The 23,150-nt window shown below is 31.2% G+C and overlaps 3 protein-coding genes and 1 long non-coding RNA gene across 7 annotated transcripts; 2 read left to right on the forward strand and 2 right to left on the reverse strand.

Annotated features, from left to right (window-relative positions):
- Positions 1–28: 28 nt before the first annotated feature.
- Positions 29–3,684, reverse strand: LOC115712005 (lipid phosphate phosphatase 2). Of its 4 annotated transcripts, none has more exons than XM_030640206.2 (8): positions 3,495–3,684; positions 2,833–3,055; positions 2,629–2,716; positions 2,115–2,224; positions 1,945–2,038; positions 1,094–1,282; positions 964–1,023; positions 29–499 (listed from the first exon to the last, which is right to left on the reverse strand). In XM_030640206.2, the coding sequence occupies exons 2-8, from the start codon at positions 3,046–3,048 to the stop codon at positions 324–326; spliced, it is 933 nt and encodes a 310-aa protein (XP_030496066.2). In that variant the 5' UTR covers positions 3,049–3,055; positions 3,495–3,684; the 3' UTR covers positions 29–323. The 4 variants fall into 4 exon arrangements, with proteins under 4 accessions (XP_030496066.2, XP_030496065.2, XP_030496063.2 ...); XM_030640205.2 differs by having other exon boundaries at positions 3,490–3,684; XM_030640203.2 differs by lacking the exon at positions 3,495–3,684 and adding an exon at positions 3,310–3,472.
- Positions 3,685–5,175: 1,491 nt separating this feature from the next.
- On the forward strand, positions 5,176–9,480 carry LOC133036600 (uncharacterized). Its single transcript, XR_009687178.1, has 2 exons — positions 5,176–6,275; positions 7,178–9,480. It is a non-coding gene; the product is annotated as an uncharacterized LOC133036600 (long non-coding RNA).
- Positions 9,481–17,631: 8,151 nt separating this feature from the next.
- On the reverse strand, positions 17,632–21,459 carry LOC115715013 (lipid phosphate phosphatase 2). The gene is made up of 8 exons (XM_030643792.2): positions 20,980–21,459; positions 19,829–20,053; positions 19,008–19,095; positions 18,794–18,903; positions 18,621–18,711; positions 18,318–18,506; positions 18,183–18,242; positions 17,632–18,105 (listed from the first exon to the last, which is right to left on the reverse strand). Exons 1-8 carry the CDS (start codon positions 21,040–21,042, stop codon positions 17,885–17,887), a joined length of 1,047 nt encoding a protein of 348 aa, XP_030499652.1. The 5' UTR covers positions 21,043–21,459; the 3' UTR covers positions 17,632–17,884.
- Positions 21,460–21,953: 494 nt separating this feature from the next.
- Positions 21,954–22,925, forward strand: LOC115712332 (uncharacterized). Its single transcript, XM_030640606.2, has 2 exons — positions 21,954–22,164; positions 22,252–22,925. Exons 1-2 carry the CDS (start codon positions 21,954–21,956, stop codon positions 22,923–22,925), a joined length of 885 nt encoding a protein of 294 aa, XP_030496466.2.
- The last annotated feature ends 225 nt before the right edge of the window (positions 22,926–23,150 follow it).

Below are 23,150 nucleotides of genomic sequence, written 5' to 3' on the forward strand. Positions count from 1 at the left end.
ATCTAATGAAACAAATTAACAATGAAAATGAGAACAAAAAAAATACTAATATTATGGGAAACAAGAGTGGAAACTTCAAACAACAAAATGTATAGAAAAAATAAGTAGAACTAAGAACAAGCCTATGAACAAACTACAAACCCTAACCACCAACAAACCGAACAAATCAAATGAATCGAACTACACTAAACATCGAAGCATGTTCGAAATCTAAAGTTCAACGTGTTTAGAGAAAGAAAGAGAGTTTGATGAAAATCAAAACATCCCTCTTGAGATCATAAGAATGCACAACTAGTCATTAATTCTATTCTATCCTAAAAAAATCAATTTCTTCTATTACCATGTTCGAAACCATCCATGTTGTGTTGCGGTTGCGGTTGGATGCATATACTTTCGAGTTGTGGTTGGCGTATGGTGAGAGCGTTCTCTGTGTTAGATGTCGATGGATCAATATTTTGAGACTCTGCGAGCATCTGAAAATAAGCGAAAGGCCCCCAACCTTCATTTCGAACGAAAAAACAACAAAGAAAAGTTGACAAGTAAGAAACAAATTAACATATTGGAACAAACAAGCCTTGATTAAGGCCATGTTTGGACCTTCAATTTTTAAGAGGGAAAAAAAAAATTCAATTCTTTCTCATGTTTGGATTGAATCAATAAATTAAAAATTGTAACTTTATCAAAATTAAAACTTTTTATAAAATTTTAAACAATTACACATCAAAAATATTTTCTTCACACTTTTTCCATCTTAACGTGGTCCAATCCAAACTAAGTTTAAAGTTTTGTTCGAAAGTTGGATTTTGGTGAGGAAAAAGTGTGAAAAAATTGAAAAAGAAAAACAATTTTTTAAGCTTGTATGAAATTTTTTGTTAAATTGATTATTTTTCTTTCAAAACTAACCATTAAAAATTGAATTTTTTTTCTTATATTTTCCTTAAATTCAACTTATTCCAAACATACCATCTACATCATATGGAGGTGGAAAGAATTGCAAGTAACAAAATGAAGAAACAGCAAGTCCTGCACAATAAAAAAAAAGGTTAAGAATTCAACCAAGAAAACAAACTAAACAAATTTCGAACGAAACTACCTATGATGCTCCCGGCGAAAACATCCTGCCAATGATGCCAATAGTCATCAACACGAGAAACCGCGACTAGTGATGCAACAAGTAAGGGTAAGAAAACAATGCAGAGCTTCGCGACATGACCCTTGCGATCGAACACCCTGATTTTCCCCGATAAGTACAATGCAAGGAAACCAAGTCCTGCAAATGACCCTGCATTTAAACATAATCGAAACAATTCTCTATTCAATATGATTTCCAATGTGATCCATTAAGCCTAAAGAACAACCCTTAGACTTGAATTGAACATCAAAGAAAGAAGAACGCAATGTTATTGAAACCAAGCAAAGTTCTCTTCCTATAGTCAAGCATATTGTTTGTAAGGCACCCTTTTTCATTCGAATCCCAGTAACCATAGGAGCAACACATAGGCATGTCTATATGCTATTTTTTAACCTTTTTTTAAAAAAAAAATTACAGTTTGGGTTGCTTTGGTTGTTTTTCTTGTGGTTTCTATGTAAGTTACTATACCAAAATTTTTATAGCAACTCACATAGAAACTACCAGAAAAACCCAAACTGTAAATTTAAAAAGAAAAAAAAGTTAAAAAATAGTATATGGGGTAATTTCCCTTGGCCTTCCCTTTATTCATGCATTTTCCGAGAAGAAGTAAGTTAGGCCCTAGGATAAATATGGTGTGCTAGAATATAGGTGAGTAAGAGATTAAAGAAGGCATGCAATGTATCGAGTAAATCTCTATTCGCAATTTTGCATCAAAGGGGCCTAACGGCTTCCATAAGTTAGTTGTAACTAGCTTTACTCAAGTCATTATGAAGTTATGAACAAAACAACATCAGAGTTTAAGGATTGCTTACATGAAGTATGCCCACTCGGAAAGCTTTTGTGCCCTTCCTTGATGATAGCCTTGTCTCCAGTACACATAACATTCTTTGTAACAGGATCAAACACCTGAACAAGCCAAGAAGACATCATAAGGCTTAGACTGCATTTCGAAAGAAACAGGAGCAATTTGTTTTGTTTGTACCCCTTTGCCATTAGGAAAACAACGCCAAAAGAAATCAGGACGCGGTCGCCCAACGCCATCTTTGATTGCGTCGGTTAAAACCGCAGTTATAAACACCGAAAATAGAAGACCTGAAAATGCATACAAACTTCAGTAAAACTGTTAAGGATCTCACACACAACACATCAATCAAAAACAATCACAGCTATAAAAACCAGGTGATGATCTAGGTTGGGGTGTCATCATAATACATCATATTATACATAGATAAGCTGATTAAGGGTTTTTTCTCCTGAACTTTGACATGTACCAAATTGTGTCACTGAGCTATTGAGATTTGTTGGATTCAACTTCTGTTCAATTTTACTAACAAATTCATGCCCCTTAAATTTTGACATTAATCAAATCATGTCCCCCGAACTTTCGTCCACATCAGGTACTCAGTTAGTAAAATTGAACAACATTTGACAGAATCTCTTGAATTCAACAATCTCAATAGATTAAAGAAACAAATATTTTTGAAAAGGAAGAGTACCTAATATAGCATGGTGCAAATCATAAACATCTCTTCTGATAAAATAGTATACTGTGATCACAATAAGTGGCAACAAAACAGCAATTATCTGCAAAAACAAAAACCAGAAAGTTAAGAGACAAACAAAATGATTTTTCTTTTTCTTTCTTCCTATCCAAACAAACAATATTGAATTTTCTCAGAAAGAAAATAAAAAAAACATACAGGAACACCCCAGAAAGGAACTGTATTATCTTGCAAAGGGTATTTAAGATCAGTCATCATATCTTCCCCAACAAATCGATGAAAAGGTTCAATTAAATTCAGACCAAGATCCAAAGCAGCAAGAAGAAAGAGTATCAACCAATCATGCATATAACTTCTCAAAACTTTAGCTCCATGAGATCTTATGGTATGAGCACCTAATTGAATATCTGGCATTTTCTCTCTAAACAAACACAAAAAACACAAGTCAGTAAAAAGAGAAAAAGAAAGATTCAAACTTTAAAAGCTTATCATATCTTTATTCTTTTCTCTGTTCAGTATAAGAAAAAGGAAAGCAAAGAATATTATTTATTAATACCTAAAAAATCAAACCCTGACAAATTTTCTCAGGAACCAAACAGAAAAACCCAGATGGTGGAAGACATAAACTTACATTATCAATGATTATATATAATAATAAGACCAAAATAAACCTACCCAAGATGATTTTTTTGGACTAAAAGACACATTACGCGTAAAGTTAAAGTTTTTATATATATATTTTTTTTCAATTCTAAGACATGTAATCGATTATGGAAGGATCATAGAAAGAGAAAATTGTTAATACAAAGCTTGCAAATTTGGTATTTTCTATCTCAATGGGAGAAAATGTCATGCCTTGCCTTTGAGTTTGAGTTTTTCTCTCCGAATAAACCTTACTGAGAGACTGTTAGAGAAAGACGAGGAGGAAAAGGCGCGTGTGTTGCACGCTCGGAGAGAATGCGCGTTAAATTATGAAACCGCCAAAAACCATTTGAAGGAAGGATTTTTGGTATTTAAATTTCAGCTGAGAAAAATTTTTGGATTTCGATTACAGAAATCAAAGTGGGTTTGCTTTAAAGTTTGGATTTTTTTTTTGTAAATAAAAAAAAAATTAGGACAGTGACAAAAAGAGAAGAAATTTAAAGCAAAGGGATTTTCTTTAATATTATATAAATTGATTTAGCTTTTACTCTAATTTTAATACAGTGTAATTGGATAAGATTTTTTTTTTCCTTTTTTATATTACCAATTTCACTACTTTCCTAATTGGAAATAATTGTAAAACTTGAAGTAATCTCTCCATTTTTTTTAAGTTCAAAAGTTCAACTCAAGTAACTAGTTTTTCTACTCAACAAAAAAGGAAAATAATAATAATAATAAATACTATTTTTTTTCTCTTTTTATGTCATTATAGATTCTATTGTGTAATATGCTTTTTTTTTTAACAAAGTAATATAATATGCTTTTTTTGGTAGACTACATTTTTTTTAATTTCAACATCATTTTTTAAAATAAAAACAAATTAGAACTTACTTACCACATAGATAGCTAGGTTTTGTTACAAATTCATTTAATAATAATAATATTTTCATTTTTTAGTGAAGCAAGTAAGTTTCAAAGCCTAATTACTAGGGAAATTAAGCATATAAGTCAATAGCATTTATTTACTTCAATATATCTCTTTCTTTTATATGTGTTAATATTCTTTTCTTGTTGAGGTTAGCCCCAACTTTACACTTTGCCTTTTAAAAAAATAACAAATAATAAAGGAGAGAGAGAAAGATAGGTTAGCAACATTTGATTTGTTTGTGGATTAAAAGAAAAACAACATTAACAAATAAGAATAGGAATATTTACAACGAAACTCTCTTAATATTTCTAGTTGTTACACATATAATTTTAATAAAAAAAAGTGATGATAATAATATTTAATCTTACGATTGTGTTGTAGTCATACTTTTTTTTTTTGACTATTAAGTGATAATTAAGCTCATTAAGTGTGTAATATCCAGATTAAAATAGTATTTAATTTTTTTTTTTTTTTGGATATTAATTGAGCGAGGATAATTATCTTGTTTCTTTGTGTTGTTAGTGAGTTGATATTATTGCTTAGAGTAGTTGTACCAATTTTCTAGAGAGAGTTAAAGTTGTATTAACTACGAAAGTAAAATATTATGGTATTTTTACAGAGTAAGTAATCGTTTAATTAAAGCCCAATATGAAGGTCCATTAGGGTTTTATAATATATTTAGTGAGTTTAATTAATTAATGTTAAAAATTCGTAGGTTTGGATAAATTCGCAGGATTAAAAACTGTTTTACTAAAATGATCATATCTGGAGTTCTAGAGCTCGGATTGAGGTGATTTCAGTGGCGTTGGAAAGATAATTTAAAGATCTATAAATTTTGTAGAAATAACTATATCAGAATTCGTAATTTTTCTAGGTCAAAACTAAGCCCTAAAGTTACGAGATTGAGAGCTTACAATTTAAATTTAAAAGTTAGATATTTGTTTATTTAATAATTTATCATGATTCAGAATAGTATAGGTTTCATTAACCCTAAAATTATATCGTTCTATTCTTCCCACCTATTTGAGCAAGACTAACCCTAAAAATTTTCAAGTCATCTTTCCATTACATCCTTAGCCAAATCTATACCACTCTTCACTCTCATCTTTGATCACCATCATCTTATGTCTATCGATCCAAGTAGCTTGATGTATTTGAGGTAAGAAACTCTACATTAACTTATTTATTGATCACAATAGGAGAATTTTCGTAGGTCTCCTTTTCTTATTTTTCAGAATGAAACATGTCTCAGTAAAACTGTCATATCTCTTTAAATACTCATCTGATTCTCGCAATCTTGGTGTCTATAGAAAGCTTATTAAATTTCCTATAATTCTTATGAAGAAAGATTTTACAGAATCGAAATTTATCTATGTCAAAAATTAGTATTTTTACGCTGTTTGTTGTAAATCGTTTTTCATATTTTCTATATAAGTTGTTTCAGTAAAATCCGAATATCTCTCTGAATAATGATCCGATTCTAGCGATCTTGGTACTGTTGAAGAGATAATTCAATTTTCCAAATGTTTTATGAAGAAACCATTCACTAATTATTGATTATTCTAAGTCAAAATTATTGTTTTATTGCTGTAGTTCGAAATCCATTTGTTTCAGGATTTCTAGAAAACTGTTTCGGTATAATATCTATATCTCTTACGTTATAACTCCGATTTTAAAGATTTTAGTGTCATTAGAAAGGGAATTTGATTTTCTAAAACTTTTATGAAGAGAGTATTCTCTGATTTGGAATATTTCAGTATCAAAACTTTGTATTTTCGATGTCTCCTGTGATTCGTTACTCCATATTCCTTCTCAGAAATAGTTTCAGTAAAACTATCATAACTCCCTCAGTTTTAATCCATTTTTAATGATCTATATATCGTTGGAAAGATAATTAAATTTCCTATAATTTTTATGAAGGAAACTTTTACTGAATTCGTGTAGTTATTGGTCAAAAATAGTATTCTTTCTGCTGTACTGTAAGAGTGTGAATTTTAATGTTAGGGCCTTGACCCATGTGTTATTATAGGTAGTAGTGACGAGATAACAAGTTTAAGCAGCGGGATTTGAGGTAAGGAAATTAGATAGTTTTGTATGTGTTTATCTGCATAAATTTAATCTTTATGTATTGAAATATGATTTATGATTTGTTATTATGAATATGTATATGGTGCGAGAATGTGTGGTATGGACACAATATGAGGTTGTGAATTGATACATAGATTATGGTTGTATGACTTGTATATGTTGTATGTTGTATTTGTATGTTTTAGGTTGTATGTTGTATGATGTATTTGTATCTTGCATGTTGTATGATGTATTTGTATCTTGCATGTTGTATGATGTATTTGTATCTTGCATGTTGTATGTTGTATGGTGTATGGTTTATGTTGTATGTTATATGTTGTATGCTAACGTCTCAGGTAAAGTGAGGGACCATGGTGGGGTATGATACGGGATAAGGCCGTTGAATGTAGAGATACCCTACCCTACATTTTACTGAGTCGTGTATGAGATTGTTATGGTGGGTATGATACAGTGATGTTACTGTTGAATATAGAGATACCCTATCCTATAACAATGGTAGGGCTGCATAGGCCCATGTTATTATATGGGCAGATTAGGCCCAGGATATTGTAGGGTCAGGCTAGGCCCGGGTTATGTAAGTAATGGCTATGATATGCCAATGTTGTGATAATGTTATTATTATCTATAGTATTGATATGATTATGTTATGAGTATGATATTGGAGTTATGATCTCTGTATATGTGTACGGTGTGAACAAATAGTATAGACTTGTATGATAAAGGTTTCTATATGTACAGTTATTTGGTTATAGTTATAAAAGAGCATGTATGATATTGCTAAAACTTAATAAATACATTAATGGTATGTGTGATATTATATGGTATTGTTTGATAAGCATTTCCTTACTGAGCTTTTAGCTCACCCCCCTTACTTTCCCCCTACAGGTATTAGACAGGGAAGTATGTATAGTGAGCAGGGTCAGTTCTGGTACGTATACTGTGAGCGGCTACGGGCGGACAAACGATCTAGAACGCCAGTGGTGCCTTAGTTTTATTTTAAGCAGTTGATAAATCTAACACAGTGGAAATGCATTATTTAAAATTATTTACTTACTGTATCTTGTTTTACAAATGAAGGATCCTTCTCTGTTGCATTTTGATTTTTTTTAAAATCCACTGTTGTATTTAAATTATTTTTTTTTTATCTTTTCAAATTATGCATGAAAATAGTATTTTTGTAAAATAAGGCAAAATATCGGGGCGTTACAGTTGGTATCAGAGCCGATCGTCCGTTAGCCCGAAGGATACTCACGGTATACATACAGAAGACTGAAAAAGATCCCTCTCACTATTATGTAAGTGTTAGTTTTAATTTTCTTGGTATTGCCATTAATAGTTTTATATGTGATACATAGATTTTTGTTAAAATATGTTTCCTAGAATTAGTGGCTCATCTGTAGTGGGTGCTTAGAGAAATTAAGAGTATATTACCTGTTATGATTGATTACACTTTTTTATGAAGAATATGAATAGGTTTTATTTTTCTTTATTGTCTTGAATTGAAACTAGGAAGGACAGTGTTCCTTTCTTGAAAATTTAGAATAAATTATATTAGGAATTCATAAGATTTTGTTTGATAAATAGAATAGTACTAGTTAAGCTTGACAACATTAAGTTTAGATATATTCATGGAATCTTCTCTCCCTATAATTGAACTCTTTTGTTTCTATTAAATTAACCTTTCTTGTAAGAGCTCACACATGAAACTAGAAGATCAGTTAGAATCAATGTGAAAAGAACGACCAATAGAGGTGGGGGCTAAGGATGTGTGTTCCGCTGACCCACAGATGGTTGATGTTCTAGAAAACCCAATAATAGTTAAGGCTAACGATCTAATAGAGGTATTGGAAGGACTACGAGCATGACTAAGGCAATTTGTTGAAGAGTTTTCACAGGCTCAGCAAAATATCACCAACACTAGTAGTGGAACTTGAAGCACATAATGAAATGTACCAATAGCCAACTAAGTACCGACGCATATATTTTCACCTATCTATGAATGGTTGAAGAAGCGGTCTCTACACCTAGCCATGAATGGAAGCCCAACATATAGGAAGTAGGGATGACTTAGAATAGTAGACGTTATACCAGACTGGGACAGTATAATTTACGAAACCTACTTATTAAGAAGGATGAAATAATAGATCTTTAAGGAGAAGGTACTATCTTGTTGGATATTCTATAAGTTACACACTCTTAAGTTAGATGGTAAGAAGTATGAGTACTGTATGCAAAGACATTGGAGATAAGTATGTTATAGAAATGAGTCAGGAGAGGACGATGCCATCATATAGAAAGGAGTGTAGTGTGCTGAATAGAATCCAAAATGAGAAGTTAGAAAGAGACATGATAAAATTACTAGAGGTAATAACTTATGAAGGTATCTTAAACACTAAGAGATAAGCAGAGCATCAACAAATATTAGATTACCGAAGGAAAGTTGTAAACTTTAAACTCAAGGTCATCTACTTGGTGGAGGAGATAATAGAGAAAAATGTGTATGGCTTCGACAGAGACATTTTCAAAGGAGAAAGACAAAAAAAAGGTCCAGGCACAGCTAACAATTTGGGTACAACATGAATGAGAGACAACTAAGAGGGTGACTACTCGGAATTGATCACAACTACACAACTAAGAGATTGTGGATGCAGCTTTGTGGCGGGTGTACAACAAACAACTATAGAGAGTAGATCGCAAATTCAAAACTTGAGAAAGAGGAGGAATTAGCATTCAAGGGTGACATCCCTAGATTCCAAATACTCACTGATGCAACAACAATGGTGTGGAGTATAGCTCAATGAGAAAATGTTAGGAAAGCCTCACTTAGAGACAGGAGAAAAGTGAGACACAATTAGGACCAAAGTAACATATATTGAAGAATGTCATGGCATGTCAAGGACTATACAAGTTTTTGATAAGTGTTGGGATTAGAAAATACACTCATGCAACATAAAGGAATTCAAGGCACAACGTAAGCAATGGATACTACAATCCAATTACGACTTATATTATGGGCAATAGTATAAGTATGTTGGAGTGTCATCTAATGAGAAACTAAGAGGAAAACTCACAAAGTCCAGCCCTGCTGAAAAGAGATGGTGTTTCTAGGCCCTATAGTGCCCGAGAAGAAAATGACTATGGATTTGTCAAAAGCTAAAATTGTTAAGAGCAAAAAAAAAAAGGAAAAATATTAGATATTTTTCTCAATCTAAAAAGCCAGTAATAGAGATCTTTGGAAGGACTCTCTCAAGCTGACAATAACTAACTTATTGCACACTACTAAGTCTTGTCCAATTGAAAGTGCAAAGTTAGAAGAAGAAAAAAAACAAGATAGGTATTGATAATTTGGTGGCGTTTGGATGTAAAATGAGACGCTTGAACAAATTATTGACTTGTGCTTAAAGGTAGTATGGGAAGTAAGAATAAAAAATTCCTGACTAAGGAATTATAAATAGTGAGTCTCCAGTAATAAATCAAATACAAGTAGGGGTATAGGAGGTATAATAGTGATGGACAGAGTAAGGTCTGTTCGGCATAGTTTGCAAATTATATATATAGTATCCTTACCCTGATAACTTGGATGATCAATACATTATGAGATTGGTATGGTTGACTTATTGTTAAAAGTCAACAAATAATAAATAGTTGGGCTACGATAAGCTATGGTAGGATTGAACTTATTTTAAAGGGGTTATTAGTGTGCTTTCTATGTTTTAATACATATATGTTATAGTCTTAAGTAAATAATCAGTATTGGAATGTATGTTTAAGAGATTTGGAAGATTTAGAGGTACAATTAAGAAGTTGAGATATTCTTTTTGGTGAATTAAAGAAGGCTACAATATATATAGGATATGAATATGGCTGGAATAATCAATGCTATGATAAGTATGAAGTTATGTGATACCTCAGATGGCTGGTATATTAGAAGAATCAATCATTGAACATAACTATTAGAATCTATCGGCATTACGATTTAAACTTCTTCACTATATCGATGTAATACCAAAGTAGATAAAAGTTAGTATAGAAAACTAGCTAATCTCATAATCAAGTCAACTTGATTGAAGGGGTAATGGAGGACCAAGCACCATAAGAGAGATTAGCAAAGAAAATACAATAGAGTGATACAAAAATCGGACAACAAAAGGATCCAAAGACGATTATCTTGGAAAATGGGAAGTCATGACAAGTGCAACGAATGCATGGATAAAAGAAATTAAGAAGTGAACGTTAGACAAAAAGGTGGTCGGATAGATAGTTAAATATTTATACATAGAAGACCTTTTAAAGAGATTCCATGTTTATTTCCAAGTGCCATGGAAAAAGTATCTATCGATGAGTAACAACTATGAAACTGCAAGAATGACACCGTAGCTTTACGTGGAAAAAAAAAAGACAGAGAGAGAGTAAGATTTTAGTCTGTAATAACATTCAACGAGAGAATGGGAATAATTAAAGAGAAGTTTGCATAAGATCTTTTACCCTACTCTTTGTGTTTGTTATTTTGTATTGTTTAATGTGTTCTCAAGTGACATGTAAGGATGTTCATTTAGAGAATAAATACTGTGACTCTAAATGGCATGTAAGGATGCTCATAGAAGAATAAATAATTTCACTCTTAATGGCATGTAAGGATGCTCATAGAAGAATAAATAATTTCACTCTTAATGGCATGTAAGGATGGTCATAAGAGAAAGAAAAACTTTTCATATATTACGAGCATGTGATTGCAAAACTTATGTATTCAAAGCATGTATATGTAAGTTATTATGATGGAGTATATTTTGGTATTTAAAGTAATGTATAGAGAAATAATAATACTTAATTAAGTTGTGTATATTTTATGTGTTATGGATTGACCGATAAGACATAGGTTAAATGCATGTTTATTGGGTCCATATATATATGGTAGATAATGAGGTAATGCAGTAAGTGGTGAAAGACATGACGACTCAACACCCCGAGTGTTGGTAAGTTAAATTTCGAGGACGAAATTTCTTTTAAGGAGGGTAGAATGTAATATCCAGATTAAAATAGTATTTAATTTTTTTTTTTGGATATTAATTGAGCGAGGATAATTATCTTGTTTCTTTGTGTTGTTAGTGAGTTGATATTATTGCTTAGAGTAGTTGTACCAATTTTCTAGAGAGAGTTAAAGTTGTATTAACTACGAAAGTAAAATATTATGGTATTTTTACAGAGTAAGTAATCGTTTAATTAAAGCCCAATATGAAGGTCCATTAGGGTTTTATAATATATTTAGTGAGTTTAATTAATTAATGTTAAAAATTCGTAGGTTTGGATAAATTCGCAGGATTAAAAACTGTTTTACTAAAATGATCATATCTGGAGTTCTAGAGCTCGGATTGAGGTGATTTCAGTGGCGTTGGAAAGATAATTTAAAGATCTATAAATTTTGTAGAAATAACTATATCAGAATTCGTAATTTTTCTAGGTCAAAACTAAGCCCTAAAGTTACGAGATTGAGAGCTTACAATTTAAATTTAAAAGTTAGATATTTGTTTATTTAATAATTTATCATATTATTATTGTTATTATGTTAATATTATTAGCTAATAAGATTCAGAATAGTATAGGTTTCATTAACCCTAAAATTATATCGTTCTATTCTTCCCACCTATTTGAGCAAGACTAACCCTAAAAATTTTCAAGTCATCTTTCCATTACATCCTTAGCCAAATCTATACCACTCTTCACTCTCATCTTTGATCACCATCATCTTATGTCTATCGATCCAAGTAGCTTGATGTATTTGAGGTAAGAAACTCTACATTAACTTATTTATTGATCACAATAGGAGAATTTTCGTAGGTCTCCTTTTCTTATTTTTCAGAATGAAACATGTCTCAGTAAAACTGTCATATCTCTTTAAATACTCATCTGATTCTCGCAATCTTGGTGTCTATAGAAAGCTTATTAAATTTCCTATAATTCTTATGAAGAAAGATTTTACAGAATCGAAATTTATCTATGTCAAAAATTAGTATTTTTACGCTGTTTGTTGTAAATCGTTTTTCATATTTTCTATATAAGTTGTTTCAGTAAAATCCGAATATCTCTCTGAATAATGATCCGATTCTAGCGATCTTGGTACTGTTGAAGAGATAATTCAATTTTCCAAATGTTTTATGAAGAAACCATTCACTAATTATTGATTATTCTAAGTCAAAATTATTGTTTTATTGCTGTAGTTCGAAATCCATTTGTTTCAGGATTTCTAGAAAACTGTTTCGGTATAATATCTATATCTCTTACGTTATAACTCCGATTTTAAAGATTTTAGTGTCATTAGAAAGGGAATTTGATTTTCTAAAACTTTTATGAAGAGAGTATTCTCTGATTTGGAATATTTCAGTATCAAAACTTTGTATTTTCGATGTCTCCTGTGATTCGTTACTCCATATTCCTTCTCAGAAATAGTTTCAGTAAAACTATCATAACTCCCTCAGTTTTAATCCATTTTTAATGATCTATATATCGTTGGAAAGATAATTAAATTTCCTATAATTTTTATGAAGGAAACTTTTACTGAATTCGTGTAGTTATTGGTCAAAAATAGTATTCTTTCTGCTGTACTGTAAGAGTGTGAATTTTAATGTTAGGGCCTTGACCCATGTGTTATTATAGGTAGTAGTGACGAGATAACAAGTTTAAGCAGCGGGATTTGAGGTAAGGAAATTAGATAGTTTTGTATGTGTTTATCTGCATAAATTTAATCTTTATGTATTGAAATATGATTTATGATTTGTTATTATGAATATGTATATGGTACTGAGAATGTGTGGTATGGACACAATATGAGGTTGTGAATTGATACATAGATTATGGTTGTATGACTTGTATATGTTGTATGTTGTATTTGTATGTTTTAGGTTGTATGTTGTATGATGTATTTGTATCTTGCATGTTGTATGATGTATTTGTATCTTGCATGTTGTATGATGTATTTGTATCTTGCATGTTGTATGTTGTATGGTGTATGGTTTATGTTGTATGTTATATGTTGTATGCTAACGTCTCAGGTAAAGTGAGGGACCATGGTGGGGTATGATACGGGATAAGGCCGTTGAATGTAGAGATACCCTACCCTACATTTTACTGAGTCGTGTATGAGATTGTTATGGTGGGTATGATACAGTGATGTTCTTGTTGAATATAGAGATACCCTATCCTATAACAATGGTAGGGCCGCATAGGCCCATGTTATTATATGGGCGATTAGGCCCGGGATATTGTAGGGTCGAGCTAGGCCGGGTTATGTAAGTAATGGCTATGATATGCCAATGTTGTGATAATGTTATTATTATCTATAGTATTGATATGATTATGTTATGAGTATGATATTGGAGTTATGATCTCTGTATATGTGTACGGTGTGAACAAATAGTATAGACTTGTATGATAAAGGTTTCTATATGTACAGTTATTTGGTTATAGTTATAAAAGAGCATGTATGATATTGCTAAAACTTAATAAATACATTAATGGTATGTGTGATATTATATGGTATTGTTTGATAAGCATTTCCTTACTGAGCTTTTAGCTCACCCCCCTTACTTTCCCCCTACAGGTATTAGACAGAAGTATGTATAGTGAGCGGGGTCGGTTACGTACGTATACTGTGAGCGGCTACGGGCGGACAAACGATCTAGAACGCCAGTGGTGCCTTAGTTTTATTTTAAGCAGTTGATAAATCTAACACAGTGGAAATGCATTATTTAAAATTATTTACTTACTGTATCTTGTTTTACAAATGAAGGATCCTTCTCTGTTGCATTTTGATTTTTTTTTAAAAATCCACTGTTGTATTTAAATTATTTTTTTTTTTTATCTTTTCAAATTATGCATGAAAATAGTATTTTTGTAAAATAAGGCAAAATATCGGGGCGTTACAAAGTGTCAGCTTAAAAATATGTGGCAATATACTTCTTTAGCTTATTTAGTACGTGGTCTAATAATTTGTTGTCACGTGTTTTTAACGACTAAAAAATGATATAACTGCAACAAAATTATAAGATAAAGTAAACGAATGAATAGTAATATTTTAACAATAAACATGTTCGGTAAAAAAAAATAAATATTATAATATTTACATGGACTTTTTTTGCTCTATCTTTCAATAAAATGTTCTTTTAATTATTTAATGATGTAAAATTCTACGTTTTTATTTATTTTTATAATTATATTTAGCAATACAAGTGTTATAGTATTCTAAATATAAAAGTTATTAATTACATTTATGTTAAATGTTATGAGGCATTAACAATATATAAAGAGACATTTTTCTTAAACAAAATATCAATGCTCATTAATGAAAATTGATTATTACATCATATGTAATAATTAAAATTGATTATTAGTTTTGGATTTGGGGTGACAACTACACCAACAAACAAAATCATACAACAAAGACTAACACTATGTTTGGTAAGGTGAAAAAAAGAGTGAAAGGAGAAAGATTAGAGGAAAGAAATGGAGGGATAAGTAAAATCATTTGTTTGGCAAAAGATAAAGAAAAGAGAAAATCAAAATTTTCAATCCTTCTTAAAATAGAGGGATTAAAAAAAAGACAAAATATATATATACAATATCATATTTGTCTTTAAAAAATTATAAACAATTATATTAAGAAGGATAATATTGTAATTTTAGTAGTTAATTTATATTATTGAAAAATTTATTTCTAATACCAAATAATATAAAGAGAGCTATTTTTCTTTCCATCCTTAGAAGTAGATTGACCTAAGTATTGGAAAGTTTGTGCCATTACACAATACCCCTATTTTCTAAGCCCCGATTTTTTTTTTTTTGAAAGAAAATACCCTATTTTTTTCATTATACATAAATAAATAAAAAAATTATAATTAAAAGTTTAGGAATAAATCTTAAACAAAAAGAAGTTTGTAATAAAATTGTAATCTTAATATACCATTTATTATTATTATTATTATTATTATTATTATTATTATTATTATTATTACAAATATTTGAGTCCACTCTATAACATATTCTCTAAAGGAAATTACACTCTATACTCTTTTTATATTGTCCTCTTTTATTTTTACCTTCTTTTTTAAAATCTATCATTTTTACCTCTTTTTTTAAACATTGTACCAATTTTGCCTCTGTCACTTCAAGATACTCTCCATGTGATTCTCTTATGTAAGGGTATTTTGGGTACAATACATATAAAAAGAGGTATGTTTCAAATAAATATGAAATTAAAGGTAAATTTGATTAATTGATGAATAAAATAGACATTTTTCAACTTACCCCTATTCTCTATCCTTCCTATCATTTATTTACATCCATCATACCAAACATAAAGTGTTATGCTAAGGCACTCATAGTGTAAAATCACCTTTCAAAACTTACCCCAATAATACTATCCTTGTGAAACACATAAAGTTATATCAATTATCATAAAAATACAATTTTGGTGCACAAATGTTGAAGAATATCAAAACAGCCGCACCAAATAACTTTATTATAAAATACTTGATTAAAGATTATTATCATTAAAAAAGATGACAAATGGTCATTTTGGGTTGGTACCCTCTTTATTAGAAAATGACATACATAAGAAGTACATAACCTCAATGTTGAATAATAATTGAGAGGCATATCTAAACCTAATCCACAAAGTCATTACCTATAAATTGTAATGTGACTAGGTAATGTACTAATGTGGTGTGTAAAAACAATGCCTATTACTTTTTCTTCTTCAATAATGCACTTTCAAGAATTTAATCAAATAATAATTAAATTCAATATAATTGAGGACATTTTTCTATACTAATATCATGATCACTACCAACACAGGACTAGCAACAATACCATTAGCGTACAAGACACAACTTTATGGGCTCATTTAATAGATCCTATAAGAGTTATATTGTATTATATAACAAGCAACACTATGTTTGAATAAAATATTGTATTGTATTAATTATCACAACTATAAATTTTAATACAATGCAAATTATATTATTTAATACATCAAAAATTATATGTATTAATTTATATTATAGTATTTAGAAATGGTTAGGATTGGGGCTAGGGTCGGGATTTGAGGTCCAAGGACAGGTCTGCGATTTGGAGCCGAGATCTAGGGTTCAAGGCCAGAATTTGGGGTTGAAGTCTGGGGTCGACGTTTAGGGTTCGAGTCCGGGTCTGGGTTCGTGTCCCAGTTTGGGTCCGAGTTTGGGATCTAAGTCCAAGGCTGGAATCCTAGATCTAGGACTGGAGTTGAGGACACGGTCAAGTCAGCATCTGGGCGAAGGTTTAGGATTGAGGGTGACTCCGAGGTCTAGGGTTGGGTATGGGTTTGTGGTTATCTTTGAGGATGGGTTTGGGTCAAGACCGGAGTCTAAGTCTAAGGTTTGGGTCTGGGTCTAGGTCAAGGTCCGAATGTGGAGTCTAGGGTCAAGGCTAGATTTATGTTAAAGATTGTATAATTTTACACAACGTATTAATAAAGTCAATACTAATCATAGTACGATATTAAATAATATTGTACAATACAAGACATTTTAACATACTGTACCAAACGAGCTTAATATATGTATATTAATACGAGAGAGTTATGTGAGATGGGTCACTTTTCCTCTTACCATTAAAAATTTGGTACATAGAAAAATTATAACTCAAATACTTTTATACCATTGTGTATATTGTAATTATAGCAAAGCAAACACCCTTTTAACTTTCGGAAGATTCTAAATTACTATAGGCCTTAAATTTTGAGAATTTTCTAAAAACTATCAAAATATCTACCATACATCCTTATATTAAAAGCAATATTTTAATTTTAATAGCAATAAAACAACAATAAACCATGACCATGTGATGCAATCAATGACAACTATGGTTGACAATAATGGAAATTTAAGAGTTGGACTAGGCCAGTTCTTATGATCCAAAATAGGCCCTACCCTAGTACAACCACACCCCATATCTTCCTAGTGAGACAACCCAGTAATATATATAATAATTACACATTCAAATTACATACCAAAAAAAGTTTCAACTTTATGCCACACCTTATTTTTTAACATTAAATTACCATATTCTAATAATTTAGGTTGACAATAAAGAAAATACAACAGTTGTCTGTTATGATTGTTGGTGACCAAAATTCTAATTGCCTCAAGCTCAAAATCTTGTGGTCTCATCTCATATCTATTCAATTTTCAATGTTGTTTTGATAAAAAAAAAATTATTTAGGGTGATTTTATTCATGGGGTATTTTCATAAATACCTAAAAATGCCACAAAGCTAAAAATAATACAGTTAGTAATAGGCATTGAATATTGTTTATAAAATAGTTCTTCAATTAATTTTTTTTTTCTTTTCAAGGCAATTAAACTTAAAGTTAAGGCAAAAAAATATGGTTAGTTTAGTAAACTTTTTTTACTATGATGTAAGCAAGCTCAGATAACTATATAACACTACTAAAAAAATCTTACATACATATTATACAGAGGAAAACAATCAAGAAAAAAGAGAGCAAAAAAAATATATTTGAACATAATTAAACATGAATATGTGATTGATTGATTAATTGGATTATCTCCTCCCAGATTCTAATTCATCCAAGGTTGAGGTAGTTGAATTCTGGTCAACCGAAAACGCCATGAAAGTTTCGCCATTAGATCTCATCTCTGCATTCGATTCTCGACGAACATACCCCGTGCTCTGTCCATTCACAGCACTGCTCACATCGTTCATATTGATAGCGTTGCTACGAGTCTCCTCCAACGCTCTGAAGTATGCGTACGGCCCCCATCCTGAAATTCGCGAAAAAATTCTCAAGAACTGAAAAACCGAACAAAGTAAAACTCGAAAGGAAAATCTTGTTACTCACCTTCATTGTGGTAAGGGAGTGGAAAGAATTGACAATAGCAAAAAGTTGCTACAACAAGCCCTGAAAATTTTCATATTATGTTAAAGATTTCGAAATACAAAACAAACAAACAAACAAACAAACGAACGAGCAAACCTAATAGGCCTCCGGCAAAGACATCTTGCCAATGATGCCAATAATCATCCACTCTAGAAATACCAACCAATGATGCAAACAACAAAGGGAAGAAAGTAATGCATAGTTTTGCAACATGCCCGTTTCGATCAAACACTTGAATCTTTCCCGACAAGTACAACGACAGAAAACCTAACCCTGCAAAAGACCCTGCATTTCCAAACACACAATACTTGTCAATCATGAACAAAATGATGGACAGCCCTGATTTAAGGGCTGTCCCGAGCAGTGTTGCTACTCAACATGAAGTGAAATTTCACTTACATGAAGTATGGCCACTTGGGAAGCTCTTATGTCCTTCCTTGATATCACTAGCCTTACCGTGACATATCACATCGCCCCATCGATCATATGCCTTAACCGAAATTAAACAAAATAAGTTTTAATACCAACAAAAGAATGTAAATATGTGTGTATGTATTGAGATGAACACATACATCTATACCGTCGGGAAAGCAACGCCAGAAAAAGTCGGGTCTTGGTCTACCAACTGCGTTTTTTATTGCCTCAGTAAGAACCCCAGTTATCACCACAGCAAATAATAGGCCTGTTACAAGTACAAAACTCTTGTTAGAACAATGCTTTTAAGATACAATTAGTTTTTAAGTTAAAATAATTAATTAAGAACAAATATATGGTTCAAATTATTACCAAGAATGCTGTGGTGAAGATCATAGACATCTCTTCTACGCAGATAGACTATGACAAAGATCAAAATAGGCAACAAAACTGCATATATCTGATCAATAAACAAAAATAATCTTATCAGTTGAATATTAATAATAATAATATGGATAATTCTTTGTAAAATGGTCTCAGTCGGGAATTCAAAGACGGGGTGTGTGCAATACAAACACCAATTCTGGAATTCCCGACTGATTGTCTTAGTCGTGTTTTGACCAATTACTCGTAAAAGTAAGGACAATTAAAGTTAATTCTTTGTAAAATGGTCTCAGTTGGGAATTCGTTTTGTACACCGTGTCTAGAATTCCCAACTAATTGTCTTTGTTGTGTTTTCACTCAAAGAGTTAAATTCTTTGTAAAATGGTCTTAGTCGGGAATCCAAAGACGATGTTTAGTACACTATGTCTAGAATTCCCGACTCATTGTCTTTTTGTTGTGTACTCGTAGAGTTAAATTCTTTGTTGGTCTCAGTCGGGAATCCAAAGACTGTATTTTTACAGTGTTTAGAATTCCCGACTGATTGTTTTTATTGTATTTTAACTCTTTAAGAGTTAAATTCTTCGTAAAATAGTCTCAGTCGGGACTCCAAAGATGGTATTTTTACACCGTCTCTAAAATTCCCGACTAATTGTCTCTATTGTAATTTAACTCTCAAGAGTTAAATTCTTGGTAAAATGGTCTCGGTCGGGAATCCAAAGATGGTGTTTGGAATTCCCGACTGATTGTCTCGACATTATAAAATAGTCAGTGGTGTTTTAACCGATTACTCGAAAAAGAGAGAGACTTACAGGAATAGCCCAAACAGGAACAGTGTTGTCTTTCATGGGATATCTAAGGTCATCCATCATATCTTTCCCAACAAAGCGGTTAAAAGGGTGAATTTGATTGAGAATAATCGCTATTACTCCCAACACTACTAATATAAGCCAATCTAGCATATGGTTTCTGGCAACTGATGCTCCATGAGATTTTATTGTATGTGCTCCAAGATCTATTTCTCTAGGTCCACCAAACTATACATAAAAATCCAAAAAATAAAATAAAATTATATACATAAAAAAAAATGAGACAAATTGGTTTAAATTAATCAAAATTGGATGAACTTATCAATGATAATCTTGTTATTGTCATTTATTTATTTTTCTAAAAATTAATGCTGAATTATTCATTAATTTATAATTTTCTTCTTTGACTAGTAATAGAAAAGGTCATTATTCTATAATGCTCAAAAGATTATGCAGACCATGATTAGGAAAGAAAAAAAGCTCTAAACAATTATCAATCAAAATTGGATGAACTTATCAATGATGATCTTGTTATTGTCATTTATTTATTTGTCTAAAAAGAACCAAGAAGAGTAAGAGAAGTTGTAATGTATGAATAACAAAAAATAATAATTCTTAATTAAATTATAGAAAAGTAATAACTATGTTATAACAAAACAATTATTCTTTATTCTATAATGCAGTTACTTTTAAAAGGCTCAAAAGATTTAATTATGATGATAATCAAAATTGGATTACCATTTATTGATTTATTTATTTTTATAAAAAGAACCAAGATGAGTAAGAGAAGTTGTAATTTATGAATCAAAAATAAAAAAAAAATTCTGAATTATTCATTAATTTATAATTTTCTTCTTCGAAAAGTCATAACTAACAAATATAACTAAAACCATTATTTTATAATGCTCAAAAGATTATTGCAGACCATGATTAGAAAAAAAAAATAAACTCTAAACACCCAGAAAAGAGAAAAGTGTAAGTTTCAAAAAAAAAAAAAACTTAATAATTAGCAAAAGTAGAAAGAAAGAAAAAATACAATTATGCAAAAAAGTAACACCTTTATTTAGGGTTACTTTATTTTTTACCTAATTAAAATAATTCTCTACCAAACAAAAATAATTTATAAAAAATAAAAAATATATAAACCAACAAACCTGAAAGATACGCCTGATGTTTGTAAAGGAAAAAACTGATCTGAAACGACTAAGCAACGCCATGAAAACGAACAAAAGAGCAAAACTTTGATGTTTGTAATTAAAAATGGCAAATTTATATAAAACTGATAAAAGGGTTTCTTAGTAAAGCTAATAAAAGTTAGGGAAGGAAGGAAAATAATGAACTTGAGAATTTTTGAAAATGATTACTTTCTCGAGAAAATGTTTGAAACTTTCTCGAGAAAAATAATTGGGAAAATGAAAGGGGGACCCCACCAACCCAACCAACCAACCGATGCAAAGACGTAAGAGATGTTGTTAATGGGGTTTGGGTTTGCCGAGTAATGATGAATTTATACGACGGTTGAGAGAAGAATTTTATTCTTAATTTGAAGAAAATTAAGCGGTTTGGGAGAGACGAGCGGTTGAGATTTTTGCTGTATTAACTATATAAACCTTTTTTTCTATTTACAATCAAATGAGACTCTTTGGGAATGACACCTGTCCCAATTATATGACTATTCTCTTTTTTCTTAGAAAAATATTAAAAGGAACCATCGATAACAAGCATCATCTTACGAGTTAATATTGTTATTAGTCTAATTTAGTATCGGGTTTTATATAGTTTAATATAATAGCTTTTAGGGAGTATCGTTAGTCAATCGCAAAGCGACACGTCTTAAGGGTACTAGGCACCACTGGTGCCGAATAGCAAAACTAATCAACATTGGTATTGCATACTTAATAGTAATGCTTTTTTATTTTATTTACTATAATTTATTTTAAAAAAATAATAAAAAAAGTTGAATAAATTTTTGGGTGTTTTTATAAGACACTCTTGTAAAAGAGATGCATTAATAAATCATTCACTTGATTTGACATCGAGAAGAAGTTTTTAATTAATTTTTTTTTTCATATTCGCGAACGTTATAGTTATTTAAAATATCTTACAACATATTCATGGTAATTGGTTAATGGATAATGTTTCTGGTTGGAAAAGGTTGTGGAAATTGGGGGTTCCTCCTAAGGTTTTGCATTTTCTATGGTGTGTCGTTTCAAGTTGTTTGCCAACTAAAGTGCAATTACAAACTAAGCATGTTAATGTGGATCTTCAGTGTCAATTCTGCCTTACCTTTTATGAAACCATATCACATGTGCTTATGGAATGTCAATTTGCAAAGGCATGTTGGAATTTGGCCAGCCCGACTGTGATTTCTGGGGTCCATAATGATTTTAGTTGCTAGTTTTTTAATATTTTGGACACCCAATCAGTTGAGGTTTCGGTTGATACAGCTATGGTAAGTTGGTCTATATGGAATGCTCGCAATGATGTGTTTTGGAAGCAAAAAAACTGTAGCTGGTGTAGTACTCTCGGCCCGAGCCACTCTGCAGCAGTGGTCTGCTGCTCAAGTTCAAAGAACCGGCCCGCTGCTGGTTTTCAATTCACATTCGGTGTGGAGCGTTGGAAAAAGCCTCTGTCAAGCTCCATTAAAGTGAATGTGGATGGTGCAATATTTTCGGCGGAGCAAAAGTTTGGGTTCGGTTATGTAGCACGGGACGCTCATGGGAAGCTCATTGAGGGGATTTTAGGTAGTTGGACAGGAGCTGTGGGACCTGAGATTGCCGAGGTTATCGGGGTGAAGGAAGCGTTGAGTTGGATCAAACGCAAAGGGTGGACTGGGGTGGAAATTGAGACAGATGCGTTAGTGGTGGTGCAGGCTGTTCTTGGCTCAGTTTCAATGCCATCTCAATTTGGTTTTTTAGTTCAAGATTGTCGGTCTTTGATTTCGTCTCTTAATTGTGTGTCTTTACATTTTGTTAAACGGTCTGTAAATAGGGTTGCTCATTGTGTTGCTCGAGCGTCTTGTTTTCACTCAGATCGTATTTTTAGTGAGCGTAATGCTCCTCCTGAACTAATGTCTATGGTTGATGCTGAATGTTTCTGAATGAATAAATCATCTTTTGCTCAAAAAAAAAAAAATCTTACAAAATTTTAAGAAATTTTCAGAATAATTTACAATATAAAAAGTAGTTTTTAAACAATCTATTTTATATGCATATAAAATAAAATAGTCATGTGTGCAACACACTATTTGAATTCTATTTTCAACGTGTTAAATTTTACAGAATATTTTAAAAAACTATAACGTACATGATAATCAGAAAAAATT

Source organism: Cannabis sativa, chromosome 4 (assembly GCF_029168945.1).
Source record: "Cannabis sativa cultivar Pink pepper isolate KNU-18-1 chromosome 4, ASM2916894v1, whole genome shotgun sequence".
Classification (NCBI taxonomy): domain Eukaryota; kingdom Viridiplantae; phylum Streptophyta; class Magnoliopsida; order Rosales; family Cannabaceae; genus Cannabis; species Cannabis sativa.

Bases quoted from the DNA above. Each gene is read 5' to 3' on its own strand.
- LOC115715013 (XM_030643792.2), bottom strand. From the start codon at position 21,042: ATGGCGTTGCTTAGTCGTTTCAGATCAGTTTTTTCCTTTACAAACATC. The intron at 18,243-18,317 runs GTTTGCTCGTTC...GAAAATTTTCAG, and splicing joins CTTTGCCGGAGGCCTATTAG to GGCTTGTTGTAGCAACTTTT. The intron at 18,106-18,182 runs GTGAGTAACAAG...CGCGAATTTCAG, and splicing joins ACTCCCTTACCACAATGAAG to GATGGGGGCCGTACGCATAC.
- LOC115712005 (XM_030640203.2), bottom strand. From the start codon at position 3,341: ATGTGTCTTTTAGTCCAAAAAAATCATCTTGG. The intron at 2,717-2,832 runs GTATGTTTTTTT...TTGTTTTTGCAG, and splicing joins TTCCTTTCTGGGGTGTTCCT to ATAATTGCTGTTTTGTTGCC. The intron at 2,225-2,628 runs GTACTCTTCCTT...ATGCATTTTCAG, and splicing joins TTTGCACCATGCTATATTAG to GTCTTCTATTTTCGGTGTTT.
- LOC115712332 (XM_030640606.2), top strand. From the start codon at position 21,954: ATGGATAATGTTTCTGGTTGGAAAAGGTTGTGGAAATTGGGGGTTCCT. The intron at 22,165-22,251 runs GTTGGAATTTGG...ACACCCAATCAG, and splicing joins ATGTCAATTTGCAAAGGCAT to TTGAGGTTTCGGTTGATACA.